General features: G+C 36.6%; 1 protein-coding gene across 1 annotated transcript; it reads right to left on the bottom strand.

Moving 5' to 3' along the window:
- Positions 1–631: 631 nt before the first annotated feature.
- LOC125838895 (uncharacterized) lies at positions 632–25352 on the bottom strand. Its single transcript, XM_049517908.1, has 22 exons — positions 24224–25352; positions 17506–17621; positions 17053–17258; positions 15921–16040; positions 14587–14715; positions 14372–14497; positions 13889–13944; positions 13696–13795; positions 13478–13595; positions 12880–13089; positions 8381–8705; positions 6903–6996; positions 6564–6672; positions 5861–6132; positions 5632–5759; positions 5081–5315; positions 4159–4347; positions 3768–4057; positions 2980–3181; positions 2659–2901; positions 1218–1297; positions 632–1128 (listed from the first exon to the last, which is right to left on the bottom strand). The coding sequence occupies exons 1-22, from the start codon at positions 25039–25041 to the stop codon at positions 981–983; spliced, it is 4314 nt and encodes a 1437-aa protein (XP_049373865.1). The 5' UTR covers positions 25042–25352; the 3' UTR covers positions 632–980.

Below are 25352 nucleotides of genomic sequence, written 5' to 3'. Positions count from 1 at the left end.
GTTTCAGTTCATCCATCACCGAGATAAAATAAAATGGGCTAAGAATAGATCTCTAGTGTAACCCCATCTCGATTGGGAAGTGTTGTTCTAAGTCTCCTCCCACTATTTTCACTCAAATTCTGACTCCATCGTACATGTACTTAATTGCGAAGTGTATAAATAGAAAGTTTAATATACCTAAGCTTTAAATGGTTTATCCACTAAGAAGATCGAGTAATACATACCCCACACCACCCATTAATTTGATAACTCAATACCAATAAACCTATTCTGCAATTGACTAACCCTAGTTTCCACTATGCCCTCGTTTTGGTATGAACTAAACATATTTCTTTTCTTAATTATAGAGTTGAAAATATTCCAGAATAGGACAATATTTTTTGTTTTCCTTGAACTTCCCTTAGGTTAACAACAACAAAGCAACATCTCTTATTTTGAAGTTGTAAAAAGATTAGTGTATTATTTTTCGACAAAAAAGCTGGTCAAATGGGAAGAAATCTACCAAAACAATAGTTTTAAGAAATCTACAATGGAACATACAAAAAAGAGCGAAAAAAGACAGACTCGTGCCGGACTAATTTTTCAACTTGTATTCAGAAATCATACATGTAGGTAGAAAGGCAACAAAATTAAGGTAGGAAAGCACATCTTATTGAATAAAATAAACTAATGAACATCACCCTTAAGATTACATTAGAATTTCCAGAAGAGGGAGGGAGGGATCTCTTGGATATTTACAGTGAAGAAACACAACTGCACAACCAAAAGTGGGGGGTGTTACACAATGAATGCCTCTCTCAGTATGTCTATCTACTCTTTCAACTTTCTTCTGTTTTCTACCCAATTCCTTTCTACATCTGTGACAATTCACTATCTAAATGACTATAAAAAGGCCAAAAGTGGGTGATGCAGAAAAATCAAAATGAACCCAGAAAAAAGATAGGGTGTTAGCGGAATATATTCCTCTGCTCAGCTGAGTATTATGATTGCCAAAACAGTTCAAAGTCATTGCTATACAACGACCTGTCTTGAATCTCCAGATTAGCAACATGCCAATTTACGAGCTGCAATTGGATACATTTACACAGAACCAGTGCAAAAGGAAATATCCACCACTCACTTTCATCCCTGCAAGAATAAAGAGCAATGTGAAGTTTCACAATAGTACGAAATTGAATAAATTTCAGACAACATTGGACAAACTTCAGAATGCTTACATGTTCCATGGCTGGAAGTAAGGAAGCTTTCGGCTTGACTGGGTGATATAGTGGACATATCCACAGACAAATGCGACAATCTGGTATGAAATTGATGATATACAGTGTAAGTAGGTATAACCCGAAAACTGTTGGCTAACTAATAGTTATTATTTATTTTTTTAATTTGGTAATGTTGTATTCCTCAGCGGTAAGGATATGCTGGAGACCTTCAAAATGAAGCAAAAAAAAAAAAGAGGAAGCTACTTACAAAGATCCTAACAAATAAATACTAGTCCTAAGTCCTAGCTAAAAGTTCATTCTCAAAAAAAAAGTCCTAGCTAAAAGTTATTAACACCCTCAGTGAAGGGTTTAGACAGTGAGGGGCTGCTCAGTAAGATGCATTAGAAAAAATAATGCATGCATTAACTTTGTGTATTACTGACATCTTGTTTCGTACACTTTTTCAACCTATCATTAGGTATACACTCTATTTGGTCTAATGCTAAGTACAACTAATACATGACAAATCATGGTATTAGCAATGGATGCATTAGTATAGTTAAAGATCCAATTGTCCCCCTCAAAACCTTTTCCACATCCTTTCCACCGTATTTGTGGATGGTATTTTTGTAAACAATTTTTAATTTTTTTTTTATGTAATGCATGCTTTTTAAAACAAAACCAAAGAGTGCATAAGAAGTAATATCAGCATTACTAATACAACACCCTATTCAACACTATTCTTGTATACCCTACCATACGACCCTGTCGATAAAAAAGAACAGAACTTCTCGAGACAACAGAATCAGAGATATAACTCAGCCATCTCAGCGGATCAATACACATCCCAAGTAGTTGACACACTGAGACGTATTTTAACTTGGACAGGGTATTGTCAGAGTGCCAAAAATGTGCACTGTTAGAGCAGAATGGTTCTTCATCAAACAGCCTTTTTATGGTTGTAGATTATGCAACTAATATTCTGGTAATGATATATGTTAAGAAAGTGGACACAGTTTTTGAGATAAACCAAAGAGAGGATAACATTCAAATTTTGGGAGAGGAAGTAATTTGAAGTGATCTCATTCAGAAGTATACAAAAATCATAAACTCCAAACTAATTGACACTTTATCAGGGAAAAAAAATCCTAACAGAGGAAAAGAACAGAAATAGATCAAGTATATTACAAGAGAAAATGTGAAGTCCTATACTAGGGATGATTTTATATCGAACATCAGCGATATTGCAGCTTTCCCTCCATCAGTCAATCCCAGAGTATGACACATTAAGTAAAGAGGAAAGGAAAAGAAAGGCAGAAGATAAGGAAAATTTAAAGAATCTGACCATTTCTTGGCCCAAGGAAAGGTATATAAGTTGGGAAAGGAACAGATAGATAACTAAAACAAGTTGGCAACAGGCATAATTACTCTTTTCTTTTCAAGAATAAAGGTTACTTACAACATTAATCAGGGATGTAATGTTCCACAAAGCATATACACGTGCAAGACCAGCAGAACGCCTTTGTCCATGACTGAAGAGAGCATTAATTCCAGCAGGAAATGGAAGTAACATCCCAAGAGGTAAAACAAACAAAACCAAAAAGACATCTGCCAAGGAAATCGAATACAGCTGGAGCAAAGTAAGCAGCACTAAACTAAAATCGCCCAGCAGCAATATCGAAATGACCAAACCCACAAGATCCTGCAACATTAACAAAATGTCCTCAGTATTGAAACTTAAAAGCCATCCTCCAAGAGATGTAGAGAGAGTAGGGCAGACCTGATGACCAACTGGTTTAGTGTTATGGATTAGAAAAGAGAGAACATAAAACAGATCTCTTTTCTCCTTGAGCATCTTTAAGCTGTCAATGTCTAAAATCCCACCGTAAAACTTCCGCTTTACAGTGCCTTTGTCATCCCCCCTTAAAATTGATTCATCTCTTAGATAACCCGCAGGATTCTGCCCGTCTATGCTGCTATCACTGCAAACAATGAAACAAACAGATCAATTAGGCCCTTGCAGTGAGAGGGAGTCAAATAAAGGGAATGATGTGAAATCAATATTGATATGTTCCCTCACATTAATAGGTGAAACTATTTGGGGCCTAGTCCAAATAGCAAAAATGGCAGAGACTGGCACAGATAATGTTCAAGTATGCAATAGCTATGTATTGCTCTTCTTTTCTAGCAATACTCCAATTCCAGAGGGACGTTGGATGTTATTATAAAACGTTTTAACTTGCAGACATGAACTAACTAATGTAGAACTTCAGATGATTAAAACCCCTGCCGTCTTTTGCCATTCCCCTCCAACCCCTTCTTCAGTGACCACAAGATATCCATATAGAATTTTCACAATAAATGGCAGAAACTGCCAGCAATACGAACAATGCATATACGATTCATACATATTTAATATGTATTCATGACTTGTATAGAAGAACAGATACAACTGGAATGATGGGAAGTATGAGAGTAAAGAGGAATGCCAAAATGGAGGGGAATGGAGACAAAAAGCAGGAGAAACCAAATAGACTATCTGAAGGGAACTCTAAGTGCACACCATACCATGATAGTTGTTCACTTCTGGAACCTTCATCAAGATCTTCAAAAGGCAGTAGTCCAGTTTCTTCTTCGATAACACACACCAAAAGTCCAAATTGAGTATAGCTGTCGGTTGTTGCTTGGAACGACGCCAAATCTACGCGGATACCATAGATCCTTAAAGCAGGATTGGCAAAAGTCTCGAGCCATCTTAGCACTGGGCGAAACATTGTACTAAGGCAACCCCGGCGTACTAAACGCAACTGAGCATTCAAACCAGCCACAAGACGGTACCATGTCGTAGGAGGAATGGACTGAAAACAATTGCATATCTTAAGTACAAATTGATCAAAGCATCGGGAAATCCCATACTTCTGTCTCTAAATTCCTTTTTAATTTTTAGCGGATGACTAACCTGACTCATCAGACTGGTAATAACGTTATCATTATTCAAAGAAAGTGGAGCCATATAACTTCCATCACCACCAAATAGAAGAGACATCGGAAACCTCTGGTGAAGACTAGGAGGCAGATCGCTTCGCTTCTCATCACCGCCAAGAAAAAAGTCCACATATACTAGCATTAGATCAGGTGTTGCTGCAACCTACAATCATGGAGACCCATAAGATAAGGTTGAGAAGTCATTCTCGAACCATATGCTTCAGTAAAATTTGCTTTTGGGACTCTACAGAGAAGAACAGATAAAAACAGGGGAAAATAACACTTAAAACCTTTTGAAACTGTAAAAGAAAATCATCATTAATATATTAAGAAAAGTTTAATTTAACATCTGACAAATCCAAGCAACAGTTATGATATGTCAACCTTTAGAAACTGTTGAATATGGCTGAAAAAAACAAAATTAAGATGGAAGTCTTTTTAAGTTTTAGGAAGAAATGGACAGTGGAAAACTGAAGAGACAGCAGATGAAATAAATTTCGAGTTATAGTACGAAGTAATACAAGTTAAAAGGCACACATCAGTATGGCTTTTACTAACAATAAGTAGAGGCTAGAGCTATGCCATAATAGAGATGCTGTTTTTCCTGCTCAACAGGATATAGTTGTCCTCTTAAGACCTGGCAGAATGAAGATGCTGTAGTTTCAAACTTAACAAAATGATTATGCCACTTAATCAATGAACAAATAAAGTTCCACTAGAAAAGACCCAAGAGACTGCTACCTGCATAAAACAATCATACACAAAGCCCAGAGTACAAAAAATGGAGTTCGAACAGCAAATAATAGAAGCAAAATTTCACACATTCTGGTTTCTAAACGTGCTAAAACACAAAATTATGGTAAATGATACTTGATCAAAGTCCACTATAAACTAACCTTCAGCCCCTCATAAAGAGCACGTGATCGACAAGAACGTAAGCAAGCATGATCGTATTCTGACCGAACAAATTCACGAAGACGTTGTAACTTTATTCTACGCCGCCATTGCTGCCATGACCATGCAAGAGGATACACAAGGATACAAAGAATGCTATGCACTGCTCCTTCCCACCATTGGTAGGCAGCAATAGTATTAATCTCATCCACAAAGGTGTTGAAGGCACCCTCATATCTGGCAGATGAATACAAAACCACTGAATAGCTATTTCCCAGTTTGTAATTTATTCTTTAAAGAAGATGAAATTAAAAAACCAGATTTTAGGAAAAACAAATTAAAAATGAAGAACAACCAAGGGAAAATGGAGGGAGAAAGAAATGTATATATCCTCTTCCCTCATTTTCCTTCTGAAGTAATGCAAGAGAAAACTTGAAAAGAGCCTATCTGAAGAAAGACTTCGATGAAACATGTGAAACAGCCAAAGCAAGACACTCTAAACAAAAGAGAAAACTGAAGATACCAGGACAATAAAAAAAAAAAACCATCTTACACGACTTCTTTTATTTGCTGGGGAGGAGTATGAGACAGATGCCAGGGTTCACTGAATGTATTCGGACCCAAAAAGTACAATCTATAGACATGGCTTTGTGACTCCTCAACCCTATTTGTTTCCAAAACCTGAAAGAAAGAAAATGTCAAATTTCACCTGAGCCACGAAAAAAGTATACAATCTAATACAGTGCATTGTTGTATATCAGCAAGCAAGACATCGAACAAACCTCATTAAGCGACTCCAGAAATGGAAATGAGTGATCAATTTGAGAACCCTGTTGTGTGGGAGCAGGACCAGGTGACTCATCGACACCAACATACTTCATCCGAGCTACACTAAGAACTAAGGCTAACAAAATGAGAAAACCTAAAAGGAGAAAAACAAACAGCCAAGGCCCTCCAAATGTGTAGATTAGTTCTTCAAGAGCTGTATAACAATGAGGCATATGGTATCTCTCTGAAACACATTGGTAAGGACAAGGACGTTCAGTAACACCACCTATTACAAGGAAAGCCCCTTAAAGTCAGTTTAAAATGAATCAACCATAAATCAGCATAGAAACTGTGTAGAGAACAAAATTTCACAAACTTTGAAGCAACAGGATAAGCATAAAAATATGTCCACAATGCAGGAAATACACAGATATACAAGTTAATCTCACTGATATAGATGTTCTGTATGTTACTTATCGATCAACTAGTAGACTTTCATGAAGAAAGAGATTAAACAACGCGGAGTACTTATTTATAAGTAGACTGAACTCCAAGTGTCTTGACAAATTCATATCTTATTTTCTTTAAACAAACCCCCACCCCAAAAAAAGCATCTCTATATTTGGGGAAAGTAACACATATCTGGCCTCTTTATTTACTCTATTATATGGTGAAAGCCTAAGCAGCTTGCTATAAACTTCTCGTCATTTGTCATACCTCGAACAGAAATATAAACAGCTCGATGTGGGAGTTCATCATTTGGGCATGAAATACAAAGGGCGCTATCAGATCCCGTGACATTCTTGAAAGTACCAAGTGGGCATTCCTGTATAGATACAACAGAGGAATTCCAATAAAACAAGAGAAAATCATCGATCCAGTCATTTCTGAATTCAGGGAAGGAAAAAAACAGTTGGAAAAGGCAACAGGTCAATGTTATGAAAAAAAGAAACAACCTCCCACCCCCTCAGGAAATTCTTTCCTTGACTTTCTCTCAAGCTGTTTCAAGTAGAACCTTAAACAACGAAAAGCTTATAGATATCATTTGGCACTTACCGCACAGAAAATCCCATAAAGCCCTCTTGGACATGGCTTTCCAGACAAAGTTCCACTTCCACCAATACCACCTTGCTCTCCACCCGATCCACCCCTGAGGAAACAGCACACACAACAGAAATACAACAAACGTAAACTCCTGGGACCATTATTAAATTGATAAGTCAACAAATGTACTGGATTACTAATTGATTTGAAGGCTCATTAAAGATCTCTTCTGAGGCTATTCAAGTATCACTCACCTCCAGCATAAGTTATTACAATAATTTAAGAAACTTTCCGAACAAAAGAGCACACTAACAATAATCAAAACATATTGATGAAATATTATGTGTTAACTACTTGCTAACTGCTCCTGACACTATGTAAGTATAACCAAATAAAAAGATGCTTTCTAAAAGATATAAGCTTTATGAACACTTTTTATGCTCTGTATATTTCAGATATTGTTATCCGAGGAACAATTGGTTAACTCAACTGAAGAAGACTTAATAAGTTACTCAAAACTGAAGGTAAGGAGAGTATTTGTAAGAATTTCAACACACGTTTGAGATACACAAAGAAGCTACAATTACAATGGAATTCTTAGTATTACCTTTAATTAAATGAGCGCTGTCAGTCATGGAAATCTTAAATACATTCATAGTATAGTATCCAACTAGAACAAACGTATCAACACTTGGAAAACTTCTAATCCAGTCACTTTCTCCAAAAAGAAAAAGATTAAATAATTCAGTCTCTATTCTCTAGCAGCCTAGTATTATCTCTTATTTAACTGGATCTGAGACCGAAGACTTAATATTTGGATATATGAAGCAGCAAAACTGCACTTGAGGTTCTGAAGTACATCCTACCCATTAGCTCATTGGACAAATACTAATAGATGCAACTAATAAACTTACATCACTAAGAGATAATTCATTAGAATGCGTCATCAGACGCTCACAAAGTATTATAAGCAATGTAATCAGTAATGCCATACCTCCAAAGAGAACAATAAAAAAGTGTCGCTACAACTCTATCTAGTCACTGAAGTTAAACCATGCATCTTCAAGTTATAACCAGAGAATTTGACAAGAGAGTCAACTACATAGCAAAGTAAACTGAGTAGCAGCCAAAAAAATAAAAGAGAGAGATGCAAGCACAAGACTTAATATTTGGATATTTCAGGTCTAACTATTTGCATCTATTGATAGTGTAACAATACAGTCAACAAAGTAAATTGTTCACGAAGAAAAGATTGCCCATCTTTTGATGCATTTAAACATGGTATTACCAGCACACTAGCAGACAGTAAAATGGCTGCTCCAGAAATTTCTATAGTGCAACAACTAGACCAAACAAAGATGCACTAAGATGACTACACAAGCTATCCACAACCTATCAAATGAACCACATTTATCGCAAATCACCTTAAAAACAGTGCAACTTGTGAAAATAAAATAATTAGCAATATGTTGTTTCATATCAGCACAAACCTTGTATAGATGCTTCCATTCACAGTCGCTAAAGGTTGATACACATCACCAGTAGGAATTTCTGACCAGTGAAAGTGTATCCGCCCACCACCTCCACCTCCACCACCACTGGAACTGCTAGTCCCTCCAATGCTTGACATGATGCCAGATTCACCAACATTCAGTGATTTCAAAAATAATAGAATACTTCCACCGGATCCACCTCCAGGCCCTATGTACTGACCTCTAGTTAGATAATTCTTCCCAAAAAGAAAGCTGTCCCCGTCAGAGACAACTTTGCCTTTAACCGACAAAGACATCAGGGGATGCTCCAATGAACCTATCACTGCATTCGGATGTCAACATAAAAATAAGAGAGACAGAAAACAAATTAACACAATATCCAAAGATGGCTTACGAGAAAGCATTAAAAACCATAATCGTTATTCCTCACAAATAATCGAATAATAGCATGTAATTAGACTTCATTCAATGTGTAATGCACCAGGATAACATTCACACCAGAACTGATATACCTTTGACAAATTATAAGAATTCAAGCAAAAACCTGCACTTGATACTGGCTTTAAATAAGTAAAAAGCACACAGAAATTGACAGGTTCGAAAATTTGTTGCAAATGTGATATTTTTATCCGACATATTTGAAAAAAAGAGTATATCACATTTACAAGATACTTTACTTGTTCGCTAACGCTTTAGTTTGAAATAATCAGCAGAGCTTAAGAAGAGAAGTGAGCTTAGCAGAACAATCTATAACTATTTTTAAAAAAAATTGGTAACTTCTCTATATATTAGAATCTGAATCTTACAAGAGTTGTAGTAGCCCCATATTTACAAAGTACTACCTACATCTTTGATTCTAGGATCCTATGTCTATAATGAGTCTAAAACATCAATAATAGAGACAGGATCATTTAAAAGTAACTGATTACACCAAAAACACAGTAGCAAGATGCAGTTAATCTTAGAGCAGGTTTGGATTGGCTTAAAAGTTGGTCAAACCTACTTTTAAGTCATTTTTAACTTTTGTAAGTGCCCCCTACTTTTTATTTTTTGACTTAAAAGTCATTTAAGTTTGACTTTTTATTTTTTGACTTAAAAGCTACTTTTTTTTAAGTCAATCCAAACAAGCTCTTAATCTGTTGCATATTGTTCTCTATGCTCTCAAAACACCTAGGATTCCTCTCCTTCCATATTGTCCACCAAATGCTTGTTGGGACTATCCTCCACCTGCCTCTATTCTTGGCAAACGAGCTTGTTCCCAGCTTGTTAAGGCCTCTGTGATTTTCCCAGGCATGCTCCATGCTATTCCTCTGAGGTTCAAAAACAATCTATAACTTTTTTTCAAGCTCTTTTATCTGTTTAGTCAACCTTTCCGTCTGAAGCAAATTTTCTAGGTCCAAGATGGTTGGTTTGGAACAATCCAATGGATCACTTGATCCACGCTCTCTTCCCTCATCAAATAGGGACAGCCAGTCATTTTATCAACCAAAACTACTTGGACCTTAGTGGAGGAAGCAATTACAAGTTCAAGATTGGAGAGAATCAGCAATGAAAGAAAAGCAACATGGAACATGACCACCTTGTCTCTATAGGAGTATATGGAACGAGAGAGTGATGTAGAAAGTACTAAGAGATCTTTTTTATTTCACTTGTACTTTGGTGTAAGGAGAAGATATTTCCGCATCGTTTGTTGGGTAAACTTGGTGGAAGACAACTGTCTCAAGTGCATCTTGTACTTACTTTTCAACACCGACTTGGTGCTTATTAATGGAAATTTTTTATTTATAGAAAAGGGTATTTGGACCTTAAATGGAGAAGTGAAGAAAAAGAGGAAGAGCACAATGGAAGAAATAGCATTAGATTCGGATATATTATATAATTATTGCCATGTTGGAGAACACAAAGACCCTAGATCTTCAATCAAGGAACACCCAACTATGACTCAATCCTAAACTAGTTGGGGAGTAACTAGCAGTGTCACATGTACAATGCTTGAGGGAAGATGTGGACCAATTGTTGCAAGTCACTTTTGGTTGCTAGTTGATTATGGTGGATGGTACTGAGTCTGATTGGAACATCTCATACTGCAGTAAAGGATGTTATGTTCAACCGGGTTTTCTGATAAAGGATTTGAAGATGTAGAAGCATGTGACAAAATAACCTTTGGCTAATATGTGGTACTTAAGAAGAAAAAGGGAAGCTTGGCAGGTGTGGAAATGATTTTGCACTGACCGCTAGTCTCCTGTAACTGGCTAAATTTTGGTGCACCAATGAGGTATGTACTAGTATTTAGTATATATAATTGTGTATTATTTGTAAAGAACCATATACTTGGGTGCAGATTTTGTACTTCCGTATACCACTCGGGAGGGGGGGGGGGGATTTGAATGAGATGTCTCTCCTTCAAAGTTTAAGTAATGAGGTGATCAATTCATCCAATAAAATCTGATTTTTGGATCAAAACACGATGAATGCAGAGTGGATCTGACCTCGATCAAATTTAAGACTCTCACTATAGATGCGACAAAAAGAAGTGGGATTAGGGGTGACATTGTTATAATGTGGGACAAAAGGGAATGGGAGATTTGTCATAAAGTGAACTGCTTTACTTGGCTTCTGGTTAAAGAAGTAGTATTGACACATGAGAATTTGAATAAGATAGGTATTCATCTATGTTCTAGATGGGTATTATGTGGGGAACAGGCGGAGACAATCAACCATCTTCTTTTACATTGTATGTGGACAAACCAGTTGTGGAAATATTCATTTATCTGAGGACTAAATGGGTGAGGCCAGGGAAATTAAAAGGACTGCTAAACTGCTGGAACAAGGATGGCAATGCAGCCAAAAAGGAAGGAAGATGGAAGATTGTCCCTGCATGCATTTCATGGACAGTGTTAAAAGAAAGGAATAGGAGAGGTTCTGAAGAAAAGTAGAGCAACTTGCAGGAGTTTCAGATGAATTGTTTACCTCTGTTTTATTTTTGGTGTAAGCAGAAATTAATAGCTCAAACGGAAGATGTTTTTGATGTTTTAGATTATTCGTAGAAACAACAGATAGTTGTTCAAGCTATAGGCTGTAATACTTTTGAAGGGGGGACTACATATTTTAATGTAGTATTCCTGGTGGATATATAGACTAAGGGGCCCGTTTGGCCATGCGATATGAAATCATGAGATGAAGTTGAAGTTTTGTTTGGACATCAATTTGGACTTTGTATGTTGTATGTTTTCTCATAAACATAAAAACCCATAAGTTGTAAAACTATTAAAATTGTCCCAATTCATTATACAATCTTACCAAATAAGCACAAGTTTATAAAATCGCATAATATACTATCACAAAGATTTTCTTAAGAAATACAATATTTATTGATCAAGTTTTAATTCAATAAAAAATGAAATTAAACATAAGTTTTGGTGTACTACTCTTTTATATAATCCTCCAACAAAGTACGGACAATCTTCTCACGTTGAACTTGCATTTCTCGTTCATATGATTGAGAAAACGAGCCACCATTGTTAGTTTGAGTCATTTGTTGGTCAATTTGATTGGTAAATATATTTGATAAAAAATAATGAAGTTGGTGAATATAAATGATAAGAGTAGAAATTGATTTGAAGTAATAATATATTCTATGTTAGTGAGAATAATCAGAGATATAAATGGTTTTAAAAGTAATGATATGAATTATAAATTTTATTTACATATGAAATAAATGGTTAGTAGATATATATGTGGAGTTGTTTTTACCAAATATAAACTTGTGGGTCAATTTTTGTATTTGGAAAATCCTAAATCATGATTTGGGACCAAATCATGATTTGAAATTCCCAAAACTTGATTTTTGGAGAATTTGGGATTTCATCTCATGATATGAAATCAGCATGAAATCGCATGTCTAAAAGTTGATTTCATCTCATGATCTCATATCACGATTTCATATCGCATGCCAAACGCCTACTAATTTTGAAACATGTAACTTTGTAAATTGCTACAACAGTACATAGGCAGTACTGAGCCATATTTACAATTCATCAAATCCAGCTATCTGATCCAAAATTGAGTCTAGTACATCTATTAGGGAGATAGTGCCACTGGAGTATAATTGTTATAGACTAATTGTTACCATTCTCAAAACAAAACAAAAAAAAAGTGGCATTTAAAACTGTTGCAGCTTAACATTTAAATCTCTGCATTACAAAGCATACATTGCCGTTTTGCAGTCACACCCACGGCATGCCGTGATAATGATTCTACTGCGTATGGAGGAGACTTCAAGCCATATGAAGAATTTTCCACTTTTAATACAAAATCAGTAAAGCAATAGATGTTTATGCAATTTGTTTCAATTACCCATTATTAATATATCATCCATCTGCAGGTTGGTCACTTTTCATATAAAGAAACATCAGATGATTAAATTATGAGAAAGCTACAGCAGGGAAGAAAGTGGAAGTTGGGGAATATAGTCAAGAAGACAAACTCAAACTTACCAAGAGCGCCACCACCAGAAGTTGATCCAGCTAGGCTACTATTCCCACTTCCACTGCCGAGTTCACACGGTAAAGTGGGATCTCCATATGTGATGCCACCCCCAATGCAGCTTCCATTATAATATCCATATCCGCCTTCACCACCATGACCAGCACCACTACCAAGACCATTGCTCAGAACTTTTCCTTGGCCTACTCCTCCAGTGCAGCCTGTGAAGATGACAAAATGAAATAGGTGAAACAATGGGGTTTAATGTTACATTTAGAGATAGATTAAGTAAATTGTTGTAGTTTGATTTGTTTGACAAATAAATTATTGAAAATTGCATCTAAACTTTGGGCTTTTTATATAAGAAAGTTGACTCCCTTTAACAAAGGAATTTGAACTCTCAAAGCATTGAATAGTATATATCACTAGTATTCTCAAGCTTATCATACATTTTGAATAACCTAAAGATGGAAGAGTGCAACATTTGATCTGAGCAATCACTAAACCCTGCCTAAGGAAAGCCTATAGTTACTAAAAACAAGGGGGTGACATAAAACAAACTTAAGATGGTCACATCAAATATAAAATTGAAGGAAATTAAGATCAGACCCATTCCCGATGTGCTAATAATTCCATAAGGTTGCACATCTATAGTCCTTGCTCTGTGGAAATGAACAACAGATCCTTCTATGAGGCCTTCAACAAGGATATCTTCAACTCGACAGATCTGCACATAAAGGAAGTATTAGAGTAGCACAAGTGTAATGTACAATCAATGCACATATTATATACAGATTTTTGTTTTGGTACTGGGAAAATAATGGCACCTGTAAAGTAAAGGACAATGAAGAGTTCACATTGCAGTCTTCAGGGGGATGGAGCAATTCAAAAGGACAACCTGGACTATCACAGTTCAACTTTGGTTTCCTACCAAGCACCAAATATCCCATTAGCAAATCAAAGAAGCATCTTAGGTAAGAAAGAATAGGGAGAAGGAACAAGGAGTAGTTAGCAACTCACACAGCATCTGCTGTCGCATTTCGTGAAGGACCACGCAAAACGGATCCTGGCCCAATCTACATGCAGTAAGAGAAAAGTAGGGAAGAAATTAAAAGGAGATATAATATATAGAACAAAATGATCAACTCAAACTACATATAAAGGCAGAACATAGACCATGTGAAAACCTGAGCAAAGACTGTGCTCAGTTACCACCTTGCAAGTGAGACAAGTGGAACACTAACAACAGTTACTCATATGATGTGTCAACTATGGCATACATTATCATGCATCAGATGTTCACAGAAAGGAAGCGAGAGAAAAGGAATTACTAACTGCGATGCAAAAATCAATATACTGATATCAAAACACATTAAAAAAATCAAGAAACGAGGAAAAATCAAGTGTGTCAAGAGAAAGCAAGTATAGAACCAGTTAGAAATTTATTGCACATCGCCTACAAAGAACAGAAACAATACAATACAGGAGAAGATTTCTGCTCACGTTGACACTGTAAAACAAAGACAGTACTAATCTTTGAGCTTCAATAGCATCTCCTGGTCCAGACAAATTCAGTAACCCTTGGCCATGAACTCCAAGATTTGCATTCGAACGAATTTGAGATGACTCCTGCATAAGATGGCATTTAGAAGACATCTCAATTGAACAAACGCACGAAGACAACAAAGAAAAACAGATAACAGAAAAGAAAAGAGCACCTTAAGAACAATTAGGTTACTAGCCTCAACCATTGATGTCTCAACATTTTGATCACCACCACCATCAATTATCATTTGTGAATTCCACATCAGAAACATTTTGACAGACATTCGTAGCGCTCCAAAAACCTGAAAAAAAAACAAGTCAGATAACATAACTGAAACTTCAGAACTACATTAATACAAGACACAGGCATTGGGGACAACGAGTACAAGAGCTGCAATTGAATCATGCTTCTAGTTTTCTAGAAGCACAGTGAAGAACTAAGGCCAAAGAAACCAAAAGTAAGCATAAAACCTACAAGTGAAACTGAGGCTGGATGAAGTTGGTATAATAGCATATAACATGATGAGAACAGAAGCAGCAATTTAGACCAGACATCATCAGTGAATAAAGTTCCAGTTTCTCTTTGATCTCAATAAATAATTATGAGAACTCTTCCTTAAATTATTTTTTTTGATGAAGAACTCTTCCCTAAATTCTTAATCATGATAGAAACATTAATCTACAATAAAATAAGAAACAATACACAGAGGATCCCAAGTCATTTGGCTGCTTATGACCCCAAAAATAATCAACAAGGAAAGCAAAATATAAACTCTGCTTTTGCTCATAGACGTGCAAATCATTTTTTCAATAAAGAAAAATGGTGCTGGACCACAGTTTTAAAACTGGTGCTGCACATTGCACAAAATACAGAGTTGTTGTGACACTTGATAGCTTTTGGCATCTATAGTATAAGGAGAGCCACTTTTTAAGTTTTAAGTACAAAATGCCTTATACAGCAATGTGAAAAGCTGGTATCAAAACTAAAGAGGCCTGTTTCAGTCTATTCAGCTGTAGTTACCCCTGGAGCCTCTCTTTTCATTTAAAATTATTTTTACGCTTTCATATTACAGTATCAGAAATTGCAAGCCTTAAGGAGACCTTTATGGATAATGGTTAGTTAAGCTTATTAGGGTATATTACGATAGTACAGTGAGGAGGCCTGATAGTTAGCTAAGCTGTTATTTCAACTTTCATGTATAGCTTTAGGGAAGACATGCATTGATTCTAACAAGTGTCTACATTCTGCAGTAAAATAGCCACACCACAATATAATTGAATGTGTTGATGTTTCCAGTGGTCAATACAAGTACATGCATCAAAATAAGAACAGCTAGAAATTGATTCAAGTAGAGGCACAAGTTAGATTGTAACAGTGAGAGTTCACCAAGACACCTGTAAACGAAATATATGTGTGCAAAAGAGTTTACAATTGGAACATTCCATGCGCACTTCGATATAACCACAAAAATGGCATGAGGGGGCACTTCGAGATTATACCGCTTACCTTAATTACAGAATCACTCATCAAAAGCTCTTCTGCCAATAATTCAAACTCTGACATCGCGTAACGTGCCAGCCCAAAGCTCAGTGTTCCTTGACACAACAGGCTAATTTGACCTTGGACCTATATGAGAGAGATAAAATGCTTATAACCAGAAAAACAAAAGCAGAGGTGCAAACAGAAGGCAGATGTAGAACCACTATGACGCAATATGCTAGCAAAGTTACCTAAGGCATTCATGAAGTCACCTCAAGGTCAAAACAAACACCTTCACTTGTTTAGCTTTTTAATGGGCAAAAGTAAATTGATTATTTAGGCATCGGAATTAACTAATTCTTCAATTAAAAGGGGGGCTATAAAGACACCTGTATTACTGGAAAAACAAAAAAGAATCGGAGTCTTTTGTATCATTTTATTCTTTGAGAGCGCTTGGACCCCCATTCCTCTTGGGATTTTTTCTTTGCTATCTTTTACATATTCCTTTCACATGTAAGGAAATCAAGTTCATGTTAGATGAAAAGAAGTCAGACGTCAAGCGGGACTTAAACCTTTTCAGCTTCAATGCCCATCCTGTGACACATAATCTAGAAATACCACGAGTTACATAATTTGGAACATAACTCAATTTCGAAATTTATCTTACAATGCATCAGATTATCTGTACAACTTAAAAGTATTGGTAAAGCATCAGTACAAATAAATTGAGGAAACCAGAACAATTCCTTTTCTCCAATCTAAAACCCGTCTGTAGAAAATCAAACAAAACAAGTTAAAGACACCTAATCTGCGAAGCACAAAGTGGAGCCATAAACACTAAACTAACAAAGCAAAATTAAGCATTAATTGCATAACCATGCAGCAATCATTGAGAAACATATGCAATATACTGACAGCAAGAGCTTGGCATACATAATATAGAACAAAAGAGAAGGATGGGACTATATTTCTAGAGAATTAACAGAAAAACTTTTTTTTGATAATAGAAACAACAAAACTTCTTACCAAGGCTCAAGGAAAATTTCATTTCTCTATGATGCACTCAATAGATTCAGTGTCAAAAAGGTTTAATTAATTGAGGTACACATCTAGTTACTTTCATGAAAGAACTGAAAATGCAAAAGAAAGATCCATCAACCTGAACGCGACTCCACAGCAAGGGGACAGCAGCCTTAGCGTGGTTGCGAATATAAACATTCGTCAGAAGTGGCTGGGGAAGATCCAACAGGAGTGTGTCTGTAGAAGTTGATCTATTGTGGTTGTTGACAGTAAGACTGCGGGGGACATTATCATAGAAAGTTCCTGCTGCGCCAGCATTTTCTGCGCAACCACGACTGCTTCCTCCTGCAGGCAGAAAATGGAGGTCGCATTGCCTTTAGTACCAGCTGAATGAAATGATATAGAAAAATCAAGCATTTTACCTATTCAAAGGCCACAATTAACTATGTACTGAAGCCTACATGATGAGGCTTATTAACAAGTATTTCTAGAGTAAATCTTTCATCCAGACAAGAGATCAGGCATGAACCTGCTAAGGGAATAGTTGCTATGCAGAGATAGTTGTTTAATTGACCATGTAACTTAGCCTTACCATATACAAAGATCTCTGGTTCATCGTGTCTACTAAAAATATCCACAGAAACTCTTCCACCACCTCCACCAGCAAAACCATCACCTCCACAAGCACTTATTCTACCAATTCCAGTCCTGCATTTGGTTAACAAGGAAGGGTTAAATGGCAGTGCAGGCAAAGGCATTTGACTCTTTTTTGCAACTTAAGACATACCAATAACTGGGCTAGGCAAATGTAATAAAATGTCAACAAAGCCATTACGCTGTTCCAGGGTAGTCCAATATATGAGAACACCACATAGAAAGCACCGAATTAGGTACACACTATGCGTCAGAAATATATCTTGATTACAAATGTAAAAGTTCAAGCTAAACCATTGGTTTGATCCAGTAAACTTAGGAGATACTGCAGATTTAGAAGAGTTCAGCATTTCTATACGTGCGCTACATATCAGGTGGAAAAAGTTATTTTAAGAAGAAAACCAATGATCCTCTCAAGTTAGGTTGTAGTCGCTTAGTGATGCTTAAGGTTAAAACTGGCCTATTTTAACTGTCATCCAGCTAGGCAAGCCATCTCATCTCCTAGGTGCTAACTATAACAGATGGAGTGACATTGGCAAGCTTAAGGATGAACAACATGAGGAGAAAGATATGGAAGAGCACCCCAATGTGTATCTATTGTCTCATACAGAGAGGAATACGAGAAATAAGGAAGGAAATCAGGAATTGAGAATAAATGCTGATGGACATATATCTCTATTGTTTCGTTTGTTTGTTGTGTATAAACATGAAATAACATGTTGCATAGATGGCTGCTAGAGTTTTGGAGGGTTTAGTGTATTATTGTACTAACCTTATGTCAGTAACACCACCTTGGTGTATATTACAAAACAGATTCATTTTTAGCCTATCATCTTTTCTAGAAGCAAAACTCAAACACATGATCTAACATCATATATTTCTCTGCTTCATTACTTCTATAGTCATGCACGGCAGCACCTATCCTATTGAATAGTCTTTCAGTAGAGATGTTCCCACCCACAAGTACCCCTTTTCCCGAATTGTACTATAATTTATGCTCCTATGCTCCCTCTTCTTTTTTTGCAATGATGATGTCCAAGCCAAGTTGTGCCAACCTCGACTATTTCACTGAGTACCCGCTACATCCCATCAACACATGTAACGGGAAACTCCGTCCACCAAGACTACAGCAGATTCAAAGAACTTTTTGCCTCCATTTGAATTTGAACTTGAGACTTCATGTTTCTCCTACAATGATCACTAGGTCACACCCTTGGGTTATCCCTATCCTCTCACATTTGGTCAGAAATACATATGCTCCGCAAACATAGGAAAAACAGAGTACAGGTCACAGAAAACACCCTATGTTATTATTTTTTATAAAGAACAAACCCCCTATTTTATTACTGGACATAATTGGGTGAAGGTCATCATAAAATAGAATTTATTTGAATAAAGGCTCTCCTTGTTCCTCATTTCAACTACTTCAGCTTGATAAGGGATGGGACCCACAGTCACCAAGGACACTGACAAGCAACACACCAAGTAATTTTGGAGAATGAAATTTGGAGAAGATCTAGTCCATCTCTATTAACTACCTATTGTAAAAAAGTTTCTAGGTCAACCACTTGGGCTTCCATTTCAAATGTTTCAAAATTACTCTAACAGGTAAAAGACGGAAATCACTAGTTCACTGTTCACAACTGCTGATAACCAACAGATGCAGAAAAAAAAAATAGCGATCATCCAGGAAGGTAAGATGAGGGGAAAAAATATGAATGCATATATAGCAATTCAAAGAGTAAGATAAATGCATCGGAACAGGTCAAGTATTCTTTCATACAGCAGGTTTCTACCTTTTGTCTCTTTAAGGTGACCTATACACTCTTGTCAAAAAAAAAAAAGGTAACCTTCTATACACAATTTTCAGAATTGAATAGCGTTTACCTACAACGGAACAAAAACTAATTTATTAGGTTAATGTAACAAAGTTGATGGTGGCAACAAGGTGGTGCCCTGCCCGTGTGAGAAGACCATGGAATCATATTCACTATACATCTGCCAGAACAAAAGAGCTAGCAAGAAGGGCCACCATATCTTAGAGCAGGTGGAGAAAAGAGTATATGGAGAAAACAACAATTAAAAATGTAATGCGAGAGAATGCAAATATAAATATGAACAATAATTATTTAGACAAAAGAAAGGAAACACTATTAAGTCAGCTACATATACAATGTTGTGCCCTTAAAGATAGAACCCATAGGTGAAGGTGCAGCTGCCTTAGCACCTTGATGTGTACACCTAAGCGGCAATCAAGAGAGGTGAAGCGTACAACCTCTGCTTCACAGAGAATTCAGGGTTTAAACCCCTTAAGAGAGCCATTAACAACATTGATATTTTTATTTATTTTGTCCAAGCTTTCTTAGGTGCAGGAACAACTTTTGAGAAAAAAAGAAGACTTGTTAGGCTCTTTTTTGGAGCAACAGAAACTTGTGACAAGACAAACAGAATCAACAAGGATATAGATCAAGGAGAACAAGAAGATGCAAACATCAAGTGTCACATTCAATGTTTTTTTTTAATGTGCTGCTATTTAGAGCCTTTTGTATAAATGACTATATCCACTTCGATGTAAAAATTATGAAATTGATGCATTCACAAAGACACCTTGGAAATTGATGCATTAATGAAGAAAAATATGCACTTATGTCCACTGAAGTATTTGATTAGACTAAGCATGTAAAAGCCGTCATCTTCTCCCTCCCCCACTTTTGATGAAAAGGTAAAGATTTTATATAAAGCACCAAGAAGGATTAGAAACAGTACATCAGAGGAATCTTCTTCTAACATTTTCGAAAATATAATTATGTGTTATGACCATGTTGTGTCGAAAATTTCCATGTATTCAGGTATCTGTAACTCAGTAAAAGAATGTTTGATCCCAATTTCAAAAAAGTTGTTTCTCACACACAAATGTCTCTCTTGTTCGTATTAGTATAATTTTTTTATTTAAAAAAAAATCGCATGAACCATAATGCTCTTGGAAAAGCTTTGCCCCCAATAGAAGAACACAACCAAAAAATAAAATTTAGAAGGTTGAAAGAAACCAGACTTCTAAACAGAAATAGGATACTACACTTATGATAATCAAAGTGTTGAGTATGCATCAAGGACCTGAAAAATATACTCTAATTCTAATGTATACCTTATTCATATAGCAAACCCCCAAAGCAATGATTCAACGAATAAAGGAAGGCCCAAGTTTTGAACTTGTGAACCGGTAGATGTTTGGGCTAACAAACCCAATGGAGATTTCTCGATTATCAAAAACAAAAATACCTGTTGAATTGCAAGTCCTCATCATAGTATTGCACACCACTCACTACAAATATCTACTTGAGTGCCAAATATAACATGTGAATTTGTTAGAGAAAGAGCATATTTATACATGATTACAAAATTTTGGGGTGATGTTTTAGAGGACTTTAACCTCAAAGAGTCACATCCATCTCCGACGTTCCCTACATAAATGAATTTACTCCAAAATCAAAAGGGGAAACCTTACTCAAGATATTAGGATACCGTCTTATTCAAATACAAGGCATGAAAACCTAAAACCAAAAGTTTATTCATGATAGTGAAGGTTACAATAATATTACATTCAGCTAGCTCTCGAAGCCAGCACGGTATTTCTGAAGTTTCAAGTCTAAAGATGCGTGAATTCATTTTTGGAGGCCCTGAGTCTCATCTATCCATGTCAAGATCTTTAGGAGGCACTTCCGAGATGCCTCAATGACTTGAATAATTAAACAGCATAAAACAAATCAGTGAATCAGGATGACATTCAGATCAAGTAAACACACAACTTAAGGAAAGAAATCCCACTTTCAATGAACCATTACCACAAATCATTCTTCTAGTTCACAGAGCAAGCTTCCAGTAGTACATATAAAGTTTCAGTTACTTTTCACAGGCATGTGATCATCAGCATTTGATATATCAATCCTTTCTTTGATCTTTCACATCCTTTAAACCCTTCATCTTCCATTCTTTGTTTCTTTCTGATAGGACAACTTTTTTTTTTTGGGATAACCGAGAAAGAAATTCGCCTGTGACCCGCCCTTTGGACCAATCACAGCCTTCTAAACTCGGTGGATAATGGACCCGCCCCTCTACCCTTCTCCACTTAAATACCGGGCTTCGCTTTGCATGGTGTGGGGCTTGAACCTGCGACCTAAGCCACAAATCCTCCACCTTTTGCCACTCGAGCTAGGCCTTGGGGGCCTGATAGGACAACTTTTGTCTAGTTTCTTTTTGAAAAGTAAACTTTGCTCCCATTCTTTTAAAATAGAAAAACTACATGAATATATTAGGACGTTTTTTATCACATGGCACATATATTAAAAGTTGTATTGGCACCAAGGTGGTGTATTGGCATGTGCACTACAAAATAAAATTCAATTTATTCAGTACACATATAAGTAACTATGGAACTATCAAACTATATACTCCCTCCGTTTCAACAAGAGTGGCCTAGTTTGACTTGGCACGGAATTTAAGAAAATAAAGAAGACTTTTGAATCTTGTGGTACTAAATTAAAGTTATGTCAAATGTACAAAATTACCCTTTAATCTTGTGGTCTTAAACGTGGAAAGTTAAAAGTAAAATGTTACCAAAAAAAGAAAGAGGCCATTCTTTTTTAAACAAACTAAGGAAAGGAGGTCATTCTTTTTGAAACGGAGGGAGTACATCATTTTGCATCCATTGTCTTACACCAAAGATCTAGACTATAACTACATTTGTTCTTGAGCTTCACAATTAACTTCCTTTCTTTCTTTTAAAATTCTCTGGTTTCTTCCTTCCATATCACCCACCACACTGATGCAGGGTGAGTTTTCTAGATGAAGAATTTAACAAAATCTTATCTCCTCAAGCAAGAGAGAGGGTTGTTGGGGGAGGGGGTGTCGGCAAAGTGTAGATTAATATGGTATTTATTTTCTAAACCAAGACACGAACTTCACGATTCAATCCATATACCTGGCATGAAAAGCACGTCCTTTTGGTATGACTGAAAAAATAAGCTATTGTTTTCAATGAGAAGGTCATATGTGAGTGCTACTGCTCGGTTATCATCAGTGGTTCATCGTACATAAGTTTTTTCTATTAATTCTACAGTTTTGAATAGATCTCTTAGTTTCTTGGGATGCTGTCCACTTAAAAAGACATACTCAAATTCGTTTTCTAGTTTGAGATTGAAGGGGAGTCTTAGAATGTTAAAGAATTGGTGTTATTGCATCAAAAAAAAATGTTAAAGAATTAGTGTTAGCATGTAGAATTAATTTTAAAGTAATAGAAGAGCTAAGTCTTAAGTATCGGTGTTTTATAAGAATTAAGTCTTAAGTAGGAACTTGTCCTTCGTCAGAAAAACATCATGTGCCTCATATTTAAGACCTATTGAGGGGTAGAGCTTGTACTCCCAAAACAGCCTCCAAGCTTTACCTGTTACCAAATGTAGATGTAGACCTAGCACTCATAAATATATCTAGTAATTAATATCTCTCCTCTCTTTCTCATAGTATCTAAGGTCAGTATAAAATATTTGAATCTCTGTTTTGTTCGGCATAAATATTTGAAGACCAAACTAGTCAACAGATGTATCTATAAATTACTAGCATGCATAGATAGCAAGGAATCTTTCAAATACCTATGACTTCACAAATATTCATACAATCAAACTTTCATCTTCCTTTTTGCAATATGCACACTTCCACCAAAACTTTATGAGTAGAGTCTATGTCTTGATGGAGAGTATATGCATGTTGTTCCTAGCGCAGCACAGAGGAATTCTTTGTCATCACGAACACCAAGCACAGATGTACCTATCTTTTCTTCTCACGCTGGCTTCTAGATATGTAGGAAACTCATTAGATAAAATTACTAACTTTCATATGCCACCACAAAGGTTCCCAAGAAGAACACCTCCAAACCCTAGTGCATTAATGTAGGTCGATCTACTCCTGTTTTCACTTGATCTAGTAGCAAGAAATTTCGCACCTCTTCTTTTCTACTTACTGGGCTTCCGTGTTCCTGATGATATCTCAGCAAGTTCAGCCAACTCCATCCTCCAAAACAAACTTATTTTAATCCATTCAAGCATGGTTCTTCAAACCTATCGCATGTATCTAGCTAACATATTTAATGATGTGGAAACAACCATGTGAGCAAGAACAGTCTTGTACTTGCGCAAGAGAACTTGGCATAAGCATATTTTACAGTGATATGATACCATGCATTCGCTGAAGATATTCATTGAAACATGACATAATCATTCACAAAAAACCCAGTGCAAACCAAAGGCTCATTGAGTGTCATGCTACCTACATGTTGGGGCACCTTAACAAGTGACAAACTCCTTTTATTTGTCCCACGGGTGCAGAGTTCCATGTATTCCCTCAAAACCAACTCTACTATCCCCTATCAACTCACAGTCTAACGAGTCATCATCCTATAGAAAAGGAAACATATTCACATACAAACATATGAAACCTACTGAACACTAAGAATTATGGGATTACGAGAATATCCACATTTCTAGTAACACTACTAACAACATTACAAACTAATAATATGGAGGAAATCAAGGGCACAGAGATACTGAAAATTGAAATTCTAAATATATAGTAAGAAAAGGAAAATAAAGCAAAAGAAATATTACATCTTATAAGCTCTTATCTGAATGCTACCACCAGAGCCGCCGCCACCTTTGACACCTCCATCACCTCCATCAGCCAACAAACTGCCATTCACTTCTAGAAACTTGTCCACCAACAGCATTAATCTTCCACCTCCACCCCCACCATAGTCCACGGTCTTACTCGTTGTCCCACCTTTACTTCCATAACTCCACGGTGTTTGCAATGTGGACCATCCATAAGCATCACCGCCCCAGACATCCTCCGGCATCTTCTTTTTATCCGTCAAACAACCAGCCCCTCTTCCACCATAACCCCCACCTGCTCCCTCCACTCCTTGTGGTGTCCCACTCGTCTGAGCAGGCGCTGAACCAGCCAAACCAGTGGTATTCACAGCAGAACTATTACTAAACGTAGCATTATCTGCCACCAGCTGGAACGTTCCAGCCAGAATCACGGAATTCTCACCCAAAGTAAAGTTCCCAGTGACATTAATTCCAATTTCGCAACCCAGGAAAGTACACTTAAAGGTAACATTAGGAAGGACATAAAAATTCCCCTTCCCTTCTATATACACACTCTTGGTTATATTGACATTGGATACAATCTTACAAGTAGTATCCAACGATCCAACACCCCCTAGATCATCCTCACATGATACCGACGGCGGGTGCGGCGGCGGAGGTGGTGGCGCCGGTGGGGTATAATCTTGATGGAAAAGAATGAACTCGGAGTCTATATCCTCGTCTGAATAACCATTAATCGCTGAAGGGTTTACGAAAAACACTAAGAAGAGTAGAGTCAAATGAAGTGTGGCGAAGAAAGATAGAGATAAAGCCATTGACTAACAAAAATAGTCATCACATCTGACAGTGATAAAGATCGGATTGCATCGCAAAACGAAGAAGAACAAAAACCCACCTCAAAAACTCCGCCCAAACAAAGATTAAGCTTATATTTAGCAAAACCCACTTGGGTTTTTGCAAGAAAAGTAGAAAAACAGCTATAAATATAGATAAAAACAGAGTCTTGGTAGCAGAGAAAACCCTAGAATTTTTTTCTATTTTTGATGGAGAATCTCGTGGGAAAGGAGACAGAGAGGTTAGGAAGAAAAGGGTGCTTAGAGAGAGAGGAAAGTGGGAGATGAGGTGA

The sequence above is a fragment of the Solanum verrucosum genome, unplaced genomic scaffold, assembly GCF_900185275.1.
Source record: "Solanum verrucosum unplaced genomic scaffold, falcon-dt-bn FXZP01000182.1, whole genome shotgun sequence".
In the NCBI taxonomy this organism is placed as follows: Eukaryota; Viridiplantae; Streptophyta; class Magnoliopsida; order Solanales; family Solanaceae; genus Solanum; species Solanum verrucosum.
Note: the sequence above shows the minus strand (reverse complement) of the source record. Positions and strands in the feature narration are given on the sequence as shown.